Source organism: Tamandua tetradactyla, chromosome 9 (genome assembly GCF_023851605.1).
Source record: "Tamandua tetradactyla isolate mTamTet1 chromosome 9, mTamTet1.pri, whole genome shotgun sequence".
Taxonomy (NCBI): Eukaryota; Metazoa; Chordata; class Mammalia; order Pilosa; family Myrmecophagidae; genus Tamandua; species Tamandua tetradactyla.
Genome location: NC_135335.1, coordinates 102658812 through 102681203, shown reverse-complemented (window position 1 = coordinate 102681203; position 22392 = coordinate 102658812). Strand labels below are relative to the sequence as shown.

The following is a 22392-nucleotide window of genomic DNA, read 5'->3' as shown; positions in this document are numbered from 1 at the left end:
GGGCCCAGTAGGTCAAAAGCTATTTCTCAAAAGGTGAGTGATTATCTGCAGAGGATGGCAAGGCTTTGCTCCAACATCCTAAGAGTCTACAAAGTGATTCTCCTACAGGGCCTGCCAAAGAGCCTAGACAGCATGTCCATTTGCCAGTTAAACTTACAGCACCATCGAATCTTGTGGGTCATAAAGTCCAAGTAGCAGAGCAGATTACCCAGCAGGCTGGACATTGCACAGAGCCTCCTCTTGTTCCCACTCAAAACCAGAGACTTTTCAGGTCACTCAGTAAATAAGCAAGAGTAGCATACCCAAATGAGGAACAGCCTTTTTTTGCTGTAGGAGGGGCAAGATGCTTATCCGTCACCTTAGAAGGGATAGCGCAACATGCCCCACACCAAAGGATGCCTAGAAATTTCTCTGAAGTAAAGGGCCCCTGAATTTTTGTTGGATTTATCTCCCACTCTCTGACACAGAAGTGCCTTACCAATTAGTTTAGAGTAGTTGCTGCTTCTTGTTCACTAGGTCCAGTCAGCATAATGTCATCAACATAATGGGCCAGTGGGAAGTCTTGTGGAAGGGAAACTCAACCAATGTCCCTGAAAACTAGACTAAGACATAGAACTAGAGAATTGATATACTCTTGAGGTAGGGCAGTGTTTTGCTGGCCTTGCCAGTGGAAATCAAATTGTTTCTGGTGGTCTTTATTAACATATTCCAAGGAAAAGCATTTGCCACATGTTTTAGTTTGTCAAAGCTGTTGAAATAAAATATATCAGAAATTAAATGGCTTTTAAAAGGGGAACTTATTGTCTCAACTTTATAGTTCTAAGGCCATGAAAATGTCCAAATCAAGACACCAACAAGAGGTTACCTTCACTCAAGAAATGTAGATGCCATCCAGAACACCTCTGTCAACTGGGAAGGCATGCGACCGGCTTCTGCTGGTCTGTGCTCCTGGGTTCCATTGCTTTCAGCCTCTTTTTCCTGTGTGGGGGTCCTTACTTGGCTTCTCTGGGGCTGGGTTTCATCTCTTGTCTTTCCTTGACTGTTGCCAGGTTCTGGCTTGCTTAGCATCTCATGGGAAGGCATGAAATGCTAGGTCATGCTGGGTGATGTCTGCTGGGTTCTGCCTATGTCTACACATCTGCTCTCTCTCCATTGGTATGCCAAGCATCTCCAAGCATCTATGTCTCTGTAAGCTCTGAAACAGCTGTTCTCCAAACACTTGCATCTGAGATTTCTCCAAAATGTTCCCTTTTTAAAGGACTTTAGTAAACTAATCAAGACACACCTTGAGACATGACTGGCTGGGGATGAGCCAGGAGCCAGCGTCATGGGATTGAGAAAACCTTGACCAAAATGAAAAAGAAAGAAATTAGACAAAATAAAGTTTCAGTGGCTGAGAGATTTCAAGTGAAATCAAGAGGTCATCCTGGAGGTTATTCTTATGTGTTACATCGATATCCCTTTTTAGTTTATAGTGTATTAGAGTGGCTGGAGGGAAGTACCTGAAACTTTTGAACTGTGTTCCAGTAGCCTTGATTCTTGAAGAAGATTGTATAATGATATAGCTTCTACAGTGTGACCATGTGATTGTGAAAACCTTTTGTCTAATGCTCCTTTTATCCAGGATATGGATAGATAAGTATAAAAATAAGGATAATAAATAAATAAATAACAGAGGAGGGATAAAATGTAAAAAAGAAACAAACAAAAAAGAAAACTAGGTAGATTGAAATAATAGTGTTCAATGAAAGGGGGGGTCAGGAGTATGGGATGTCTGAGTTTTTTCTTTTTATTTCTTTTTCTGGAGTGATGCAAATGTTCTAAAAACAATAATGGCAATGAACACACTACTATATGATATTGTGAGCCAATGATTATATACTACGGTTGGACTGAATTGTGTGTAAAGGTTTCTCAATAAAAATACATTTTTTAAAAAACTCACCTTGAATGGGTGGAGTCATATCTCCATGTAATCAAAAGACCACATCCACAATTCAGTGTGTCACATCACCATAGAAACAATTTGATCAAAGTTTCCCTACGTAAACAATAGGTCTGGCCTCATAAGATTGGATCAGCATTAAAACATGGCTTTTCTGGAGTACATAGCAGTTTCAAACCAGTACACCATATCAATAAATGCACAACAAGGTTACTGGGGATGTGTTGATTTGCTCAAGCAATGACACCATGTCTGGAATAGCAGTGCAACAGGAGTCAGCATTTGGTTAAGTTTACAATACTATACTGCCATCCTCCAAGGTCCAGCTATTTTCTGCACAGGCTAAAAAGGAGAGTTGAATGAGAATGTGGGTGGTGGAAATCACCACATCTGCCTCCTTTAAGACCTTGATGGTGGCACTAATCAATTACTTATTTTTGATGTACTATTTTTCTAGGTAGAGGCATTTTTAGGGGCTTTCACTTGGCCTTTCCTACCATAAAACTCTCACTCCACAAGTCAGGGAACCAATGTGGGGATTTTTCCAGTTGCTGAGTATTTCTATTCCATTTTTGCATTCCAGAACTGGGGAAATAACCACAGAATGGGTCCAGGGACACAGTGGATCCAGTTGTGAGATGGACCTGAGCTAAAACTCCATTGATCACTTGACCTCCTACTCTGACTGGTGGATGCAGTGATGTTTAGGTCTTCTTGAAATTAATGTCAGTTCAGAGCCTGTGTCTAATAATCATCTAGATGTATGATCATTTCCTTTTCCCCAAAGCACAGTCACCTTAGGAAATAAATGTCTGTAGCTCCCTTTGGAGAAGACCAGAAGGAAGATTAACAGTGTAAACTCTGGACAGTGTAGCAGTGCCTTTCCCCAAGGGGACCCAGCATTCCATTCATTCAGAGATTCTAGGTCTATAATCCTTCCCATGTCTGAGAATTGATGGAGGGTCATGGCTCTCCATTTTTGTGGTTCAAGTTAGACTTTTATTCACTTAGCCTAGAACTCTTCTGTTTATACCAATGAAGTAAGAATTTAGTAAGCTATCCATCTATTTCATTTCTAGGTACCTCATGATGAAATAGTTAATGCTGTAGGTCTCTGGAAGTCAGACTATTTTGATTGTTGCTTTGACTTTGTTGTCAATTATGGTAATCACCTAGCCTTTGGTGGTAAAGTCCTGCTGTTTGGCTTCTGCCATCCTGGAATCTAATTATCCCCATTGTGTTTAAGGATCCAAGTTCATTAGCAGCTGTTGTCACAGTGGTATTTGACCCATAGGAAAAAGAGACCACAGAGTTCTTTGTTGATGATAGAGCAGTTCTCACAAATTTATTCCTCAGACTCCAGGTGAAAGATATGTCCTCTGGACATTCCTGTAGTAAGTGAGCAAGTCTTACATGAGAAGTCCCCTCCAGAATTCCAATTTCTCTAAAGTCTATCTTTAGAGAAGATGGTCCCTTCATCTAACTTACAACAAGGTACTGTAGGCCACCTTTTGATTCATGTTTCAGTCAATCATTTTGAACTACAACACTGAATTCAGAATCTCTACTTATTGGGCCCATATCAATAAAATCAGCCAAGATTCAACTTTATGCTCCTTCCACCATTATCCCACAGTCTTAATATTCATTTGCCACATATTCCCCTGTTTTCTATTTATATAAATTGGAAAAATCATATAGTTCTTTTGGAGTATAGCACACCTCCTCATGCATCACACTTTGTAACTCACCATCTGAGGTCTGTTGGGACTTCAGACTAATTATGTACAGGCCAGGAATAAAAGAGGGATGGACTACAAGAGGAATTAGCAGTATCTTGCAAGACAACTATGTAAAGGCATTGTATTACACTTTTATCTGGTGGAATGGGGTTAATACTTCATAAGAAGTTGTAAGAGCTATTTCCTTATTCCATACCCTTTACCCCTCCCTCTCATTGATCACTAGTATTTCAATCTACCCAATTTATTTTACCCCTTAACCCTCTATTGTGTATTTATTTTTTATCCATATTGTTTCACTCAGCTGCCCATACCCTGGATAAAAGGAGCATCAGACATAAGGTTTTCACAATCACACTGTCCCATTATAAACATTATATCTTTATACAATCATCTTCAAGAATCAAGGCTATAAGAACACAGCTCTACAGTTTCAGGTACTTCCTCCACCCACTACAATTGATATCCCAAAGTCATATTAATATGCATTCCTGATTACTTATGGGGTTTATAATATTTTATATGCTTAATGATTTGTGTTTTCATTCTTGTAAATTGCTTGGGTATGTTTGTCCATTTTTCTTGATAGGTTATTTTTTTCTAACTGAAAAAAATTCTTTAGTCTGATTAATAATCTCTTTGTTTTATTAATTAAAATAACTTCTCAATCTGTCACTGGCCTTTTAATTTTGTTTATGGTGTCTTAAGTAGTTCAGATAATTTTAATTTTTATATAATTGAATTTAATAAAAGATTCTGTTCATAGTTTGTAATTTTTGCATGTCTTCTTCAGTAAGTCCTTACCAATTTTAAGATTATAAATATTGTTTTATATTTTCTCTTAAAAGTTGCTAAATTTTGTTTTTCATAGTTGGTCTCTAACCCATCTGGAATTTGTATTTCTATATGTTATGCATAAGCTTTGGATCTAATTTTAAGTTTTCCCCTGTGTATAGCCAGGTGGTGAGCATCATTTATTAAATAGCCTTTAAAAAAAGTCATTGTAATTTTGCTTTATTCATTTACCTAGATCCCATTAGGACTGAGTGTTTCCTGAGCTTTTATCTCTTCTGTTGATCTATTCATTTGTTTTAGTTATCATAGATTTATAACAAATCTTTTTGGCTGATTAGGCAATTTCTCCCTCTTGTTCTATTTTAAAATTGTCTTGAATTTTTTTGGCATTTTACTCTTTCAGATTATTTTTAGGAACTCTTTTTTTAGTTTCACAAAAACATAATGCATTTTTATTAGAATTGAATTGGATTTATAGATTCACTTTCAGGAAACTGATATCTGTATTGTATTGTTCTCCCCTTTGTAAATATTGTGTCTCTCTCTGGGTTTATTTCTTCTATGTCGTCCTGTAAGTTCCACAATTTCATCCACGCAAGTCTTTCTCTTCTTCTTTAAGATTTAGTCCTAAGTATTTTACATTTTTGTTCCTATGGTTTTTCATTCTTTTTTTCATTTATATTTATAAGAACAAATTTTTGTGTGTGTGTTAATGTTATATCCATCAACAATGCTGAACTCCCTTACTTGTTCTACTTTTGTTTTGTTTTGTTTTTACATGGGCAAGCACTGGGAATTGAACCCAGGTCTCCAGCATGGCAGGTGAGAACTCTTCCTGCTGAGCCACTGTGGCCTGCCCTATTTTATTTTTTATATTTTCAATAAGGGCAGGTATATTGACTAAAAATAAATTTTGGAGCCCAATTGAGAGATGAATCTCCTATCACTCCCCCCTACACTTTAGTTAGAAACATCTCAATGAGATTGTTTTAAAATATTTGCAAGATTATCATGGTTATACATTAAAATTTTATTAAATATTTTTATTGGCAAATCTTCACACACATACAGTCCATACATGGTGTACAATCATTGACTCACAATATCATCACGTAGTTGTGCATTCATGTGATCATTTTTAGAATATTTTCACACTCCAGAAAAGGAAATGGAAAGAAAAAAGTAAAAACTCATACATTCCATATCCCTTACCCCTCCCTCTCATTGATCACTAGTATTTTATCTACCCAATTTATCTCACCCCTCATCCCCCCTATTATTCATTTATTTTTTTTAATTTTAACATCTTTTAGGTCTCAGGCACAGTGCTAGGTGCTAAGGATGGAATGATAAGCAACAGAGACCTGGTTCTACCACCCTGGAATTTACAGTTTAGGAGGAGAAATATATTTTAAATGAATGGACATCCCCAAGAAATACAAAATTACAAAATGGAAGAGGGTTGTGAAAGAAATATCATTCAGCCGCATGAAGGAATAGACTACTCACAAATGCTATCATATGATGGAACTTGAAAACATTAAGCTTAGTGAAATAAAACAAACACAAAAGGACAAGTATTGCATGATTTCACTTAAAATTTAAACAAATTCATAGAGATAGAAAGTAGATTAGAGGTTATAAGGGCCTGGGGGGAAGAGGAATAGGAAATTGTTGCTTAATGGAGACAGAGTTTCTGTTTTGGGTGATGCAAATGTTCAGGAATGGATGGTGGTGATGATACCACAGCATTGTAAATGTAATTAATGCCCTTGAATTGTATACTTAAAAATGTCTAAAATGGCAAATTTTAAGTTCTATTTATAACTACAATTAAAAAATAAAATATTTAGCAGAAGGGTGAAAGAAAAATAAAGGGTGATGAGAGATTGTAACATGGAGACCTAGTTTAGAATGGAAGGTTGGAGGAGTCTTCTCTGAGAAATTATATGTAAACTAAGATTTCAAGATGAGTATGAATTAGCCAGATGGAGCCTTTAGCATTATGAATATAATATCTAGAAATCCTTCGGCTTTATGCTACTGAACATTTCAGGTTTCACAGATTGCTCCAGAAATTGCCTTTTGCAGCACGTTCCCTGACTATCTTTTTTTTCCCTGGTAGTTGTAACTCATCACCTATTTAAAAAGAGAAAGGAAGGCAGGCAGGAAACAAAGAGGGAGGGAGGGAGGAAAAATAAATTTGTCCACTATTGAAGATACAGTACTTTATTGCAGCTTTTACCCAGTACAGGTGCCTGAAAGAGTAATCAAAAGGGAGAGATTTCAAGAGGAAACTGGGTTGCCATCTGCAACCTTTCAGTGAGAACAGTGGTTCTGGAATTGACCCATTCTCAGGGATCCCTGAGGGATGTATCTCCAGTTTATGCAATGAAGAATCACAGCCTCAACCTAAATCTCCATTCAAAAGTGAGCTAAACATTTTTAATCAATAGATAAATAAATAAGTGAACTGAACAAGTCTCAGTTGGGCATGGGATCATGTCTAAGGTTTGATTTCTTCTCCTGAAATACCATGGAGCACCGGACTTCTGCCTCACCAGGATGGCTTGTTCCTGTAACAGCCCTGAAAAAGTTAGCCAGAATATATAATGTCACTTCTGTTTTAATTTGGGAAGAAAACACATAAACCAACTTCCTTGGCCCTTAGACACCTATATTGATTTCAGTAAAGGTGGCCCCTTTTTATAAGAATGAATGCAACTCCAGACTAGGCCACCATCTCTGCCCTTTACCACCCCCCATCCAATAAAGGCTGTACTGAACCTGTCTGCTTGGCTGGAGTTGCTTTCCAAAGACACTCCCAGATTCTGCATTGTTTAAGTGGTCAGGATAAAATATGTCAGTTATGTCCCAAAGTATGTTGATCCCTGAAGTAGTAACATGCAATATTTATCATCTCCACAAAATGATTTAGTCACTCAATCATTACAAAAGTACAGAAGATTGAATAAGACCAGAAAAGAAGTACATGGTTTACATAAATGTGGCAACAATCATCCCCATTTCTCTTAAGCCTTATACAGCTCAACAGCTGGGTTTGTACTGAGAACGTTCATTTATCTGCAAAGAGCAAAATAAATGAACAGGCAAACAAAGTCTGCCTATAAATTTAATAAGTCAAACATTTTGTAAAAGCTGTTGAAACGTCTCATTTCAGGATGTACACCCTTGATGCATGCAGTTTCTGGACGTCAAGTGGACACAGTGAAGCTGCTATTGAAGATGGGAGCCAATATCAACATGCAAGATGCATACGGCCGCACAAGTTTATGCCTGGCAACCTACCTGGTACCTAATTGTGTCTGCCAGAGGATTAAGGAAGGGATGTGCTGATGTGTCATTAGGGGTCCCACTTGCAGAGGAGTGTTCTTGGATATATACAGCTGGTCAATGGAAATAAAACTGATAGCTTTGCTCCAGTAATCTCTGGCATTTATATTGCCATTTACATTTGGTTCCTTGGATTTAACTCATTTGGGAAATTCTTAGATAGTCGTGGTATGTCTCTTGGAAGCACATTTTAAAGGCTTGGCATTTTCCTTTGGAACACATCTGGACCCACTCGGTACCCCTTCTAAGAACGTCCTCCATAAATACCCCCTGATGGGTGGTGGTACTTTTGAAGCTTCAGTTTATAGCTCTGGGATAGGATTGATTGGAGTGGAAGACGAGGGCTGAGGAATGTGGAAAGGATGAGAACCAGGAAGTCTGCAGGATGGGGAGTGGGAAAGAAATACCAGGCTCTTGAGGGACAACCCCACACACAGTCTCAGCCCATGATTGATGTTCAACTTAAAACTTTGCAGAATAAACAAAGATCTGTAAAAAAACAAAAAAAAAACTTTTCTTCATAATTATGTGTGGTGCCGGCACTCACCACAAGATGAGTTAGCTCAGCATTTCCCAGCGATGCACGTTGAATGTGTCTTGAAAATCCTCAAGCTTCTCTCTTCTCAAATCTTCCCCCAGTCCTTCTGGAAGGCCCTAGGGGATGCCTTGAGTCCCCATCAAACAAATCTTCCTAACTGTCACATAGAGATAATCATTTCCCTTCAACAAGGGACCTGAAAATGTTCAGTATGACAACAGTAGCAGCCCCTTGCTTTTGCTGTGACTGCCCGTTGATGGCAGTGGATTTGCCCTGGGCTACCCCACAGTGTCCTGACACTGTCCTGCTACCTCCCTTCCCCAAACTCACGCAACGAAGTATTGCCCTATTCTCACAGAGATTTTCTCTGGAAACTTCTTTTTCATTTTCTATTTGCATGCCTTTAAATACAATCTATGTGTTATTACTCAGGGTACTTTCTCAAATTCAGGTTCCTTGGAGGCACCTTGGACCTCCTTGGTCAGACATTTTGGGAGTGAGACCAGAGTAGTTGGGGGGCATGGGGAGAGGTGTCTGCATTTTAAACAACATCCGTGGCAATTTTTATGTCCTCTGAACTTTGAGTAGCATAGGTCTGAGATGAACAGCTGAAATCCAATATCTCAGACAGACATATGGCTGTCCTCTCAATCACCCTTCCCTTTATCACGTGCCCTAATGGCTGCTCTTGCAATGAGTGTCTGAGTTAAGAAAATAAAACATTTAGATCAACCAGTGGAGGAGGGAGGTAGAGACGGTTTACAGGATTATCTGCCACTGGCATAGAGAATATAGTGAAACCAGACTGCACGTCTTTGAGAATTCTATTATTCAAATTTTCAATGTTGTTTTGCTGGACAAAGAACTGGAAAGAGTACTCCTCTGGAGAGAAGTGAATCGTAATGGAGAACATTTGGAGTCTAGAGAGGTGGCACCTTTGCAGACCAGTCTTTCTAGGAATGCATTCTAAGAAACTGCACAAAGGAACTGTGCCTTTATGAGATGAAGTGGTGGCATTGTCTTAAAAAATGCCTCATTCTCTCCGGTGGCTCCCCAAAACAGGACCTTGTCCCTTGCTCTCCTGAGTTCTCTTGGAAGACTGAGGAGTCTTGGGGATTGCACTAAGAAGCTAGTAGTCCCTCATAGCAGTGTTTAAATTCAAGTATTAAAGAGAAATTTGACAGAAGGGGCTGTCATGAAACTAAGTCTCAGTCACAGCTCCAAACTCAGTACATAAATAAACTTATCACAAATGTGTGATTGTAGGCAAATAACATAACTTCTTTGTGCCTTTTTCCTCATTTGTAAAATGTAGTAAAAAATAATACTTACTTCACAACAAAGTTTATCCCAATTGAAGGAGAAAACATGTGTGGAGTCACCCAGCACATAGTAGGTTCAATAATTATTTGTTGGTTCTGAATACTGACCATGAGTTTCAGAAATATTCAACGGTTTTCTGAAGAAAATAAGAAAACCACATATATACACATAGTTCCAGGAAATATTGCAAAACAATTAAAAATATTTTAAACCCTCTCTCATGAAAAGATCTGTTTTTCAAAAACTAAAACTTTGGCAACTCTAAAACTTGTCCAGTATGCTTTTCTTTTGGGTCTCTTGGTCATATTTTTTCCTTTTAACGAGAGAATTGATGACATGGAAATAAGTAACTAAAAACAGATTTAGCACATTAGTAAGCTATGAGTCAAGCCTGGCAGTGCCAGAAAATGTTGGTTTCTGCTTAAGACCTAGATATTACTGGTTAATTGTACAATCCATATTCAATATTATAACCTATGAATTTTGATGTGTTTTTCCTGATAGTTTTCCACACTTTTTAGAACCAAAAAGTTCTTTCTTCTCATTAACTTTTCTTCTCCATGCAATTAGTAACAATTTGATTTTTGTTGTTTCAAATATTGCCTTAAGGGGAAAAATAGTCATCTTTCTCATCTTACTGAGTAATCTTGAGGCATAACTATACATCAATAGAGGAAGGTGGGAAGAATGTTTCTAAATAAAATAGAAAGTTATATTCTTATTATTATTATTCCCCAGAGTAACAGTTTCATCTATGTATAAGTCTGTTTAAGATTAGGTGAATAATTCAAGTGGTTCTAGAATGTAAATCAAATCTGGTTCTCAGTAAGGGTGGATCAGTTACTTAAAGCACTGTGGTTCAGAGAAGGGGGCCAGCCTTAGATTATACCATCCTATGAGATGGGACAGACAGTCTTGAAATGACCCAGCTGAAAATGCTGACCCAGAAGTGGACAAACATGGGATGTCACAATATCAGATTTCAATGTGGGGAAAACAGAAAAACAGAAAAACAACAGGGTCTTCACATACAGTTTCTTGGTGAATCCACAGGTGGGTAAAACACAGCAATCAGAAACCCTTGGAAGGTTTTGTGATACCCCCATATTCATGAATTTGGGCTGTCAGCACCAAAGATCATCAATAAGGTGGACTCCAGGTATTGACAAGGGGGCTGATTAGAATAAGCAAGACTTTGTTTTGATGGTTACTAGAAAAGGAACTTGGCAACTAGGAACAAGGCCCACTTACCAGAGATAGAGCAGAGATTGGGACTCACGAATGGCCGAGGAACCCAATATTTAGATTTGAACCATGACATAGAGGTCCACAGAATGAGAGTCCAGTGCTAATTAATCCCCTCATATATCATGCCATGTTGGATCTTGTTGTTATTCCAAGTGGAATACCAATGAGTGGCCCTAGAAATGGAAGAGGGAGGCAGGATGCAGATCTAGGAATAGTCTGCCTCTGACAGGATAAAGTCCTCTTGGGAGTCCACACCTCGATGTCTTCCACCCTCTGCTGAGGTGTCCAAGCTGGAGTTGTGGTCCTTAACCACTTCAAGTCAAATAAAATACATATTTTGATCAAACCAAGGATGAAAGGGAAAAAAAAAAACTGTAGAAAATTTATTGGTATACGTTACAAAAGATTGTGTTATATAATGATGCAGTTGCTCTCATATTTCAGGGTTGGCTCGAAGGCTGTGTGAGTTTGCTCAGAAACGGTGCCAAGCACAATATCCCAGATAAAAACGGTCGTCTGCCACTGCATGCTGCCACCGCTGAGCCCGATGTAAGGTGAGTAGCCAGGTTCAAAGGACACTAAAGTTGGGAGAGACCCAACTTGGATTAAGAGGTCATATAATCCATTTCTCTTTGGCTAGCAAAAACAAAACCTGTCTATTTTTTTTGAAGTTGCAACAAAGAAGACCCTGCCTCAGTAAATCAAAATGCTTTGGAAGGATTTTAATCTCTAATTGCTTTCATCTCCTACATCCAGAAAAACTGTTTTCTCCTAGTCCTGGGTTTAAACAGAAATGCTACTTGTTGTCACTTGAATTCATATATTCATTCATTCAGTTATTCAGTCAATCATTATTAATTCGATAAATATTTTTTGAGTGCTTAGTACATGCCTTGCATTGTTCTAGGCCCTCGCTATTTGACAATAAGCAAGACCAAGTCTGACCTCACAGAGTTTACATTCTAATAAAGAAGGTAATGAACACACTAGTCAACAAAGAAATATCTAACTCAGAGTCAGGATGACATTTATGGGTTGAGAGGAAGAGTAGGACCTAGAAAAAGGAGACTGAGACAGGAAGACCAATGACTTGGAAGAAAAAAAACAGGTGTGTGTGCACCTAGGAGCTGTGTGAAGACATATATTTAAATAAATTGGATGATCTGAAAAAATCAAAAGGGACAATTGAGTGGTTGAGAAGAAAATTTTGCCCAGACCAAGTATAACCCCAGCTTCCTCATTCCTCCAGTCTCCATTCTTTAAAAAAAAATCCCTCAGAGCAGCTACTAGTATTACCAGCTATGGAGTCAGCAACATTCTGCACTCATCCTTAGGCTCTGTTGTGTAGAAGCCTCTGATAGGAATTGAGCACTCCCAGCCCTAGGCCACAGGTCAGCACGGCAGGGAGCACGTGCTGGATGCCTTCCACTCTACACTCTGTGCAGACCAACCTTAAAACTCTGCCTTAATCTTGAGAGATAACAGGATTTCTTCATTTCAATCTGTTTTACAGTAAATAAAATGGTTTGGGAAATTCCAGGACTATTCCCAAGGCTTGCCTCTTACCATCATTTCTGGATTATATCCAGAAATAACAGAAAACTAGGATTTATCCAAAGCCCAACAAAACAAGGAAGTTTAGAGAAGAAACAACAAGTCCAGACCACTAACGATCAATAAGCAGCATAAGGGAATGACTCCCTCTTAACAAATCAGACAAGAAAGACTGACCTTTCTTGACAATCCAAAACAAATTTAGTCACAACATCACACTCTTATTCCAAAAGTAAGTCTTTAGAAAATAAGCTTAAAATATACCTCTGAAGGTCAGTTTGCCTTTATTTATTCTGAATGCTAGTACCTGCCTCACTCAGAGTACTCACTTAACAATCCACCTAACGGATAAAAATAAATAAATGAATAATAGGGGCAGATAAAGGGTAAAAATTGGGTAGATTGAAATACTATGAGTCAATGAGAGAAAGGGTAAGGGATATGACATATATGAGGTTTTTTTTTTCTTTTTATTTCTTTTTCTGGAGTGATGCAAATGTTCTAAAAAGGGTCACGGTGACGAACACACACTATGTGATGATCTTGGGAGCCATTGATTATATAATATGGTGGACTCCATGTGTGTGAATATTTCTCAATAAAAACACTTTTTAAAAAATCCACATAACTGATTCTGAAAGAAAAAAAAAAACCTGCTTTAGTTATGGTAATGATAGCTGTGCTAACAAATGAAAACCCAAAGCTTCAGTGTTTTAATACAATAAAAGTTTATTTTTAACACATGTTGCAGTCCAATGCAAGTGTTCCTTTATGGTGGGTGGCTCCCCTCCACACGGTGCTTATGGGAACTAAGCTCCCTCATCATCTAAGACCATAGAGCCCTATTCATTCAAACCACAGATGGGGAAAGAGGAGAGTGGAGAAGCCCTATTCATTTCTTTAAAAGCTTAGCCTGTACATGTCACACTTCATTTCAGCTCACATTTGATGGATAAGGACTGGTCATAGGGCTTTACCTAGGTACAGTGAGGACTGGAGAATATAGCACCTGACCAGGAATCTACTGCACAGCAATGACTCCAATCCATGAAAGGGGAACATGAATTTTGGTGAAAAACTAGCTGCTTCTGCTATCAACTCATTGCCCTTGAGAGGTGAACAAAGCCTTCTTAGTCAAAATCACTCTCAAGATCAGTTTGGTTAATTGATTAGGCTTACCATCTAAAATCACTGCAATAATGAATCAAACACCAGCCAAGTTTACTTCCTCTTTTGTGGATTTGTATGACTATTTTGTATTATCCCCAGCAGTGTTCCTAAGCTATCTAGAATCTATAGGATCTATCGGCCCATCGTTATAACTGGGAAAATGCAGAGTTGTAGCTTCCCCTTATCTTCAAATTTACCTAATGATTCAGCTAGCACCTTGGGACGAGTTGAATCCAGAAAAATAAACATTTTCCTGTCTGCCTACGACACTGTTTTATTGCCCTAAATGGAGTGGTCCTAACCCTTAAATAATGGCTAAGATCTACCAATCTATACTGGTTTCCTAGCCGCTGAAACAAATATTATACATGTTGTCTTAGCAACAGGAATTTATTGGTAATAGTTTCAGAGACTAGAAGAGTTGCCTCCTTCCAGGGTCAGTATCTCCTGGCTGGTTGGTAATCTTTGGACTTCTTTGCTTGGCTGTCACATGGCAAAGCAAATGGCAACATCGTCTCCCTTCTCTTCTGGATTCCATTGACTTGCAATGTCCAGCTGGTTCTGAGTCTTCCTCATCTGTCTCTAATTTCCTTTACTTACAAGGACTTCAGCCATATTGGATTAAGCCCTATCCTCAGTCGGTTTGGGCACCACTTTAACAATAACATCTTCAAAGATTCTATTTGCAAATGGATTCACATCCATTGGACCAAGGGGGTTGAGACATTGAACATGCCTTTGTGGGAGACATGACTCAATCCCTAATATATTCCGAAACCAAAATCATTATTTCTGGTAAATGTTCTCCAACATTACCTAAACTGAGTTGAGCATCAACAACTCATGTATTGAATCTACCAGTTTAGTCACCTATAGAACATTTGGAAATTAACTTTTCGTCAAGTACTCCCTAGGAAATCACATTGGTTAAAATAAGATTTTTCATAGCATTTATCCTTCTCTTGTTTTCTCTTCCCCCATAATTTGCTTTTCATCTTGTTTTTGAAAGATAATAGCCACTTGAAGTCTTTTTTGGGGTTGAGGTAAACGATGGCAAGGAATGCTGACTCAAGAGTCAGATCAACTAAGTTTGAACCTGGGTCCCTCTTGTCAGCCATGTTGTCCTGGGTAAGTTAATGGCTCATGGCTCAGCTACTTTTCTTTTCTAGAAAGGAGGAATAATACAGTATTTACTTCATAGGTAAGTAGGCAGAAGAGAATGAGAAAATGGATGGAAACCACTGATCAGGGCACCTAGTATAGCCTGAGTGCTGAGGAGGGAGAAGAAGGAAGACAGAGAAATAAATATCATACTTAAGTTGTTTAAGAATGAAACCCAGCTACTGACACCCCATCAACTGTCATCCTTCTTCACCCTGCACACACAGGTCCACACAAAGAAATGTATACAATACACTTGTAAATGCAATCCTGAGCCCCACTGGCGTGTACACACATTTAATGCAGATGTCATTAGAGTAAGGAACATAGACTGTTGTTGGCTTTGAGCCCAAAGAACATCAGATTCCACCATTCAGCTCCCTTGTAACTCCCTGCTTCCCTTTGTTACTGCACATACATTTGTGCTTTTCCCCTAATGGTAAACCATCTATACAGACCACATTGAGTCCTTGGGCTTAGATATCCGCACTCATCTTAAGACCTGCTAGCACTTAGATTTCCAAGCAGCTAGCTCCTTCCACCTGATGCACACTGGACATTCTGCAGAGCAAAGCCTCAAACTGAAGCTGCTTATAAACAAGCCAAGGGGACACTTCAATCAGGCCTTTGCCTCCAAAGAGGTTTTGTTTTTTCTGAAGCAAACAATGGCCTAGCAAACCAATTAGTTCCAATATACATCCTTAGCTAAACTACAACTCAGTGGGAATCTAAGCTGATATAAGGATAACTGATTTATAATTGTGAACATGAAGGCAAGTTGTATTGACAAAAGCAAAGAAGCACAGGTTTCATTTCAAGATTCCCCTTCCTGCTTTGAACCCTTTGCTTCTCAGCAGGTCCGAGTTTTCTCCCTTTCAGCTCCCCCATGCCTTTTCTCCTTCTCTTGGCTGTGACATTCAGAGGGCACCAGTGTGAATGAGGGGGCATGATCATTAAGACAAAGCTCCAAAGAGAACAGAGTTATGTTTGTACAATGCTACACATGCTAGTGTTGGAAGGCAAGCAGCAATTTCTTCTGAAAGCAGTCACAGGGTTCTCTGAGGGTCTTTTTCATAGTCTCCATGGTTACAGGCTGATTTTTTTTTCCCCTGCCAGAGATCAGCAGTTTTGCCTCTTTTCATCTCTCAAGACTACAAGAGAGGGAGGAAAGGTGTCATTTCTTTGGAATCTTGTTTCCTAGTTACAAGTTGATATGTTCTTACCTGTGGGTTGGTGTTTCATTGCAGCATACTTTCATATCCAGAAGCTTCAGAAACAGGAAGGGGAGGCAGCTGTCCTGGGGGTATTTTCCCCACTTCTCAATAGGCTGGCCAGCTTCAAGGTTGAAAAGAAGCAAAAAAGAAGCTCCTAGAAAGAAGTTGCCTACAGGATGCTTCTGTTTCTCTTTGGCCTACCAATCACCTAATGGCAATCAGGAAAGACACAGAAAATATAAGGCAGGAGCTTCAAAGAATAATGATATCCATTATATAGAAGTTATTATGTCATGCAAAGACCAATCCAAGTCCTTTCTATGTATTGACTCATTTAATGTCACAACAAATCTTTAGGAAGTAGGTGGTGTTATTTTGCATAAAAGAAAATGTAGGCACTGAGAGTTTCATAGCTTTGCTCAAGGTCAGTCAGTACGTTGATAGTGGGGCAGAGATGGGAACCAAGGCTGCCTGTGTTCTATCACCCACCACACCGACTGTCTAGGACCGCTCCCATTAGGGACCCGTGACTGCCGTCTTGGTACTTGGGATTAGGTTGGCCTTATGTGGCAGCTGCTGCCTTAAAGATGTGAGAACAGGATAGAATTTGAGCTGATGTTAAAAGGATTATGGGGACCTCTGAGAATACAAAATGAAGAAATATTCAAGTCTTTTGTTAATTGAGACAGACATGGGACAAGTATCTTGCCGCTTTCCACTGCACCTTTGAACAGCAAGGAAGCACTAAACCGGGAAACCTTAGATGTCATCTAAGCTGAGAACGATGAAGATTTGATTGGGAGGGAGCTAAAAAGGTTCATTTCTGTTCAAATAGTTCTTCAAAATAGTTTCTTTTTTAAAAAATATTTTTACTAACAAAACAACATACAAACATTCTATATGTGATGTACAATCAATGGCTCACAATAGCATTACATGGTTGGTTGTTCATCACCATGATCATTTTTTAGAGCATTTGCATCACTCCAGAAAAAGAAATAAAAAGAAAAAAGAAAAATCTCATACATCCCATATCCCTTACCCTTCCCTCTCATTGACCACTAGTATTTCCATCTACCCAATACATTTTAACCTTTATTCCTTCTATTATTTGTTTATTTTTTTAATTCATATTTTTTACTCATCTGTCCATATCCTAGATAAAGGGAACATGAGCCAAAAAGTTTTCACAATCACACAGTCACATTGTTTAACATTTTATCTTCATACAGTCATCTTCAAGAAACATGGCTACTGGAGCACAGCTCTACAATTTCAGGTACTTCCCTTTAGCCACTCAAATATACCATAAAATGAAAAGGGGTATCTGTATAACGCATAAGAATAACCTCCAGGATAACCTCTTGACTATTTGAAATCGCTCAGTCACTGACACTTTGCTTTTTCTCATTTTTCCCTTCCCCCTTTAGGTAAAGGTTTTCTCAATCCCTTGATGCTGGGTCCCAGCTCATCCTTGGATTTCTGTGCCAGGTTGCCAGAGTCAAACCTCTGGGGGTCATGTCCCATGTAGGAGGGGAGGGCAGTGGGTTCCCTTGCTGTAGGGCAGTGGGTTCCCTTGCTGTGTCAGCCTAGAGAGAAAGGACACATTTGAACAACAAAAGAGGTTCTCTGGGGGTGACTCTCAGGCCTAATTTTAAGTAGGCTTAGCCTATTCTTTGCAGGAATAAGTTTCATAGGTGCAACCCCCAAGGTCAGCGTATTGATTTGGTTGTCCCCACTGCTTGCAAGAGTATCAGAAATTCTCCAGATGGGGAAGCTGAATTTCCTCATTCCTCCCCATTCCCCTAAGGGGACCCTGCAAATACTTCTTTATTCACTGTTCAAATCACTCTGGGATTTATCGGGGCATCACACGAACCTAGCAAACCAACAAAATCTCATGTCCTATTCTAATTTCCTGTGCTTAGGGTGTTCAACTAAACTGACCATACAAGTTAAATTAGGAAATGCACTACCCAAAATATAAATTTTGCCCCAAATAAGCGTCTTTCCCTTTAGTCTCACACAGAAGTTGAAGTTCTAAGATATTGACAATATCATCCTTCACCCAGTCTTCTGATACACCTTAGTCCTATCCAGATCAGCTTCATTCATATCTCTACTCAATGCTGATCACTTTTTCAACTTTTTAAACTGTTCCTGTATGGGGTGATGCTGACTTTCATAGCTTCAGAGCTCTGACTCTAAGTCTCAGGTGTCACATAATACTCAACGTTTCTGGGAAAGACCAGGTTATATACAAACAGCTCAGTATCTCAGAATTTAGAATTAACAATTACACCTCCTGAATAAATGTGACTGTGGTAAAAGCTTAGAATCTAGGACCCTTTAAAATAAGCCCCAACCTGATAACCCATGCTCTCGACTTTAGTTCACCGAATTTTTATATTATAGTTCATTCATATAATTTGGGCATAATATTCGTCTTTTTGTCTCTGATATTTCATTCAACATACAGTTCTCAAGGTTCGTTCATCTAGTTGCATGCCTCACAACTTCATTCCTTCTTGCAGTGGGTCAGTAGACCATTGAATGTATACACCATAGTTCCCTCTTCCATTCCTCAGCCATTGTACCTTTAGGCCACCTCCATTCATCGTGAATCACGAACACTGCCACCAGAAACAGCAGTGTGCAAATGTCCATTCATGTCCACACACTCAGTTCCTCCAGATATGTACTGAGCAGTGGGGTTTCAGGATCATATGGCAAAACTACCCCCAGCCTCCTGTGGAACCACCACACCGCACCTCTCATTTCCCTACCGACAGTGAATAGGTACATCTCTTTCTCTGCATTTTCTCTAGCACTCGTTTCTCTATGGCAATTTAAAAATTGTTTTATTCACACATCATACAATCCAGCCTAAGTTTATAGACATGCCTTCACTACCATACTCTATCTGAAGACATTTACTTTTCTTCCACAAAGAATCCATACCCCTTTCCCAATGCCCCCACCTGTTAACATTTACTTTTGGCATAACGCCTTTGTTACATTCAGTGGAAGCCTATTACAATGTTACTGTTGACTATAGACCCTAGCTTTCATTGATTGTACTTTTTTCCATATACCATCTATTTTCAACACCCTGCAATACTGACATAACTTTGTTCTTCCTACTGCAAAAACATTTTTTAATTTTCACATTTAATCAACATCATTGTACACTCTAGGCATTCCTAAATTATACCGTCTCAGTCTTTATCCTCTATCCTAACTTCTGATTTTATACATTCTCCCAGCCCTCCTTCCTCAACTATATTCATATTCCACTTCACTCAGTGTACTTACATTATTGTGCTACAGTCAGGTAGTATTGTACTATCCATACCTGAATTTTTACAATCAGTCCTATTGCACAATCTGTATTCCTTCAACACCAATTACCCAATAACTACCCTATTTCTATCTCCAGATAACATATGTTCTCAACTTAAATTCTCCAAGTTCATTCACTAATGTTAGTTCATATCAGTGAGACCACACAGTATTTATCCTTTTGTTTCTGACTAATTTCACGCAGCATAATGTCCGCAAGGTCCATCCATATTGTTACATGCTTCATGACTTTATTCTGTCTTACAACTGTGTAATGTTCCATCCCATGTATATACCACAGTTTGTTTAGCCACTCATCTGTTGATGGGCTGTTTCCATCTCTTGGCAATTGTAAATAATGCTACTATAAACACTGGTGTGCAAGAGTCTGCTTGTGTCCTTACCCTCATGTCTTCTGAACAGATACCTAGCAATGATATTGCTGGACCATATGGCAATTCTATACTTAGCTTCCTGAGGAACCGCCAAACTACCTTCCACAGTGGTTGTACCATTTTACATTCCCACCAACAGTGAATAAGTGTGCCCCTTTCTCCACATCCTCTCCAGGCTTGTCATTTTCTGTTTTTTTGATAATGGCCATTCTGGTGGGTGATATCTAGTGGGATGATATCTCAATGTGGTTTTGATTTCCATTTCCCTAATAGCCAGGGAAGTTAAGCATCTTTTCATGTGCCTTTTAGCCATTCGCATTTCCTCTTCTGAGAAGTGTCCATGTCTTTTGCCCATTTTTAAATTGGGTTCTTTGTCTTTTTTTGTTAAGTTGAAGAATTTCTCTATATATTCTGAGTACTAGGCCCTTATCTGATATGATATCTGGTTTCCAGATATTGTCTCCTATTGCATAGGCTGTCTTTTTACTTTCCTGACAAAATTCTTCCATGCACAAAAGTGTTTAATTTTGAGGAGTTCCCATTTATCTATTTCCTTCTTCACTGCTCATGCCTTGGGCATAAGATCTAGGAAACCACCTCCTATTATAAGTTTTATAAGATATTTCCCTACATTTTCTTCTAAAGGTTCTAAGGTCTTAGATCTAATGTTTAGGTCTTTGATCCATTTTTAGTTAATTTTTGTATAGGGTATGAGATATGGATCCTCTTTCATTCTTTTGCATATGGATATCCAGTTCTCCAAGCACCATTTATTGAAGAAGTCCTCTGTCCCAGGCGAGTTGGCTTGACTGCCTTATCAAAGACCAATTGTCCGTAGATGAGAGGGTCTGTATCTGAACACTCTATTTTATTCTGTTGGCCAGTATATCTATCTTTATGCCAGTACCATGCTGTTTTGACCACTATTGCTTCATAATATGCTTTAAAATCAGGTAGTGTGAGACCTCTGACTTCATTTTTCTTTCTCAAGATATTTTTAGTTATTCAGGATACCCCATCCTTCTAAATAAATTTGGTTATTGGTTTTTCTATTTCTGCAAAGTAAGTTTTTGGGATTTTAATTGGTATTGCATTGAATCTATAAATCAATTTGGGTAGAATTGATATCTTCACTATATTTAGACTTCTAATCCATGAACATAGTATGCCCTTCCATTTATTTAGGTCTTCTTTGATTTCTTTTAGCAATTTCTTGTAGTTTTCTTTGAATAGGTCTTTGGTATCCTTGGTTAAATTTATTCCTAAATATTTTATTCTTTTGGTTGCAATTATAAATGGAATTTTTTTCTTGATTTTCTCCTCAGATTGCTCATTACTAGTGTATAGAAACACTACTGATTTTGGGGTGTTGATCTTGTACCCTGTCACTTTGCTGCACTCGTTTATTACCTGTAGTAGCTTTGCTGTAGGTTTTTCAGACTTTTTGACATATAGTACAACATCATCTGCAAACGGTGAGAGTTTTACTTCTTCCTTTCCAATTTTGAGGGCTTTTATTTCTTTTTCTTGTCTAATTACTCTGGCTGGAATTTCCAGTGCAATGTTGAATAGGGAGTTGATATCCCTATCTAGTTCCTGATCTTTGGGGGTAAGCTTTCAGTCTTTCCCCATTGAGGATGATGCTAGCTGTGGGTTTCATATATTCCCTTTATCATATTGAGGAAGTTCCCTTCTATTCCTATCCTTTGAAGTGTTGTTGTTAAGAAAAGATGCTGAATTTTGTCAGGTGCCTTTTCTGCCTCAATCGAAATGATCATGTGGTTTTTCTGCTTTGATTTGTTGATATGTTGTATTACATTAATTGATTTTCTTATGTTGAATTATCCTTGCATATCTGGAATGAATTCCACTTGATCATGATGTATAATTTTTTTAATACACTGCTGGATTCAATTTGCAAGTATTTTGATGAGGATTTTCACACCTATATTCATTAGAGAGATTGGTCTGTAATTTTCTTTTCTTGTAGTATCATTGTCTGGCTTTGATATGAGAGTGATGTTGGCCTCATAGAATGAGTTAGATAACCTTCCCTCTTCTTCAATTTTTTTGATGAATTTGAGCAGAATTGGTACTGATTCTTTCTTGAATGCTTGGTAGGGTTCATATATGAAGCCATCTGGTCCTGGACTTTTCTTTTTGGGAGCTTCTTAATGACTGAGTCAATCTTTTTACCTGAAATTGGTTTTTTGAAGTTGTCTATTTCTTCTCAAGTCAGTGTTGGTTTTTCATGCCTTCCTGGGAAGTTGTGCATTTCATCTGTGCTATTTAGTTTGTTAGCATATGGTTGTTCATAGTAGCCTCTCATTACCGCCTTTCTTTCTGTGGGTCAGTTGTTATGCCTTCTCCTCCATTTCTGATTTTATTTATTTGCATCCTCTCTCTCTTTCTTTTGTTCAACCTAGCTAAGAGTCCATCAATTTTAATGATTTTTCCAAAGAACTGACTTTTGGTTTGCTGATTTTCTTAATTGTCTTCATGTTCTCAATTTCATTTATTTCTGCTTTAATTTTTGTTATTTCTTTCCTTTTGTTTTCTTTGGGGTTAGGTTGCTGTTCTTTCTCTAGTTCTTCCAAGTGAACAGTTCATT

The 22392-nt window shown here is 38.4% G+C and overlaps 1 protein-coding gene across 1 annotated transcript in view; it reads left to right on the top strand.

The window, feature by feature from the left end:
- ANKRD55 (ankyrin repeat domain 55) overlaps window positions 1-22392 on the top strand; it is a 165115-nt gene that overhangs the window by 75596 nt on the left and 67127 nt on the right. The window contains exons 3-4 of the mRNA XM_077115173.1: window positions 7664-7794; window positions 11390-11499. Coding sequence (XP_076971288.1) covers window positions 7664-7794; window positions 11390-11499 — 241 coding nt within the window. The remainder of the gene's footprint in view (window positions 1-7663; window positions 7795-11389; window positions 11500-22392) is intronic.